At 58.4% G+C, this 742-nt stretch overlaps 1 protein-coding gene across 1 annotated transcript in view; it reads left to right on the top strand.

The window, feature by feature from the left end:
* The window catches only part of EMH_0040280 (uncharacterized protein), a gene marked incomplete at both ends in the record, with an annotated part of 2,754 nt that overhangs the window by 233 nt on the left and 1,779 nt on the right, over nt 1-742 (top strand). The window contains 2 exons of the mRNA XM_013495494.1: nt 3-277; nt 366-742. Of these exons, the coding sequence (XP_013350948.1) occupies nt 3-277; nt 366-742 (652 nt within the window). The remainder of the gene's footprint in view (nt 1-2; nt 278-365) is intronic.

The raw sequence follows: 742 nt of genomic DNA, 5'->3' as shown, positions 1-742 counted from the left end.
GCAGCAGCAGCAGCAGCAGCTGCAGCAAGAACTGCCGCATTTGCTGCAGCTCTGCTGCAGCAGAGGAGGATTCAGCCTGTCCCCTCTGCAGCGCCTGTCTCCTCCTAGCAGCAGCAACTGTCTCCTCCCCATCACCATGGAGCTTCTCTATGACAACCCCTATGCTGCTGCAGATGGGGGACTAGGTGGCGGTGCAGCAGCAGCAGCAGCAGCAGCAGCAGCAGCAGGAGCAGCAGGAGGAGAAGCAGCAGCAGAGTTTGTAGATGGTGCTGTGCAGGTGCATGCAGGTGTGGGGAGACGTATAGGAAGGGGGGCCATTGGTTCTTCTGGTGGTGTGGTCTGGTTTTGTGCTGCTGCTGCTGCAGTTGCTGTGCTGCTGCTGCTGCTGCGCTGCTGGAGTTCTCTATCAATACAGAGACAGAGACAAATATATACAGGGAGATATCTTGCTGCTGAGGAGGAGGAGACAGAATGCGAGACAGAAAACAACAACCCAGGAGACACACACACCGGGCGGGGCCGGGATCGGGATCGTGGTGGTGGTGGTGGGGATCGGGATCGTGTTGATGGCGGTGGAGGTGGAGATGATGGAGACACTGGGGACGGGGATCGAGATGATGGGGATCGGGATCGATATGCAGGTGAAGGGGATCGAGGTGGAGATGAAGGGGATCGAGATAAAGGGGACGGGGATCGAGATAAAGGGGACGGGGATCGAGAGGAAGGGGACGGGGATCGAGAC

This window comes from Eimeria mitis, genomic scaffold (assembly GCF_000499745.2).
Source record: "Eimeria mitis Houghton genomic scaffold, Emh_scaff1600, whole genome shotgun sequence".
In the NCBI taxonomy this organism is placed as follows: Eukaryota; Apicomplexa; class Conoidasida; order Eucoccidiorida; family Eimeriidae; genus Eimeria; species Eimeria mitis.
The sequence above is the reverse complement of the archived record's forward strand: the minus strand, read 5'-3'. Positions and strand labels throughout refer to the sequence as shown.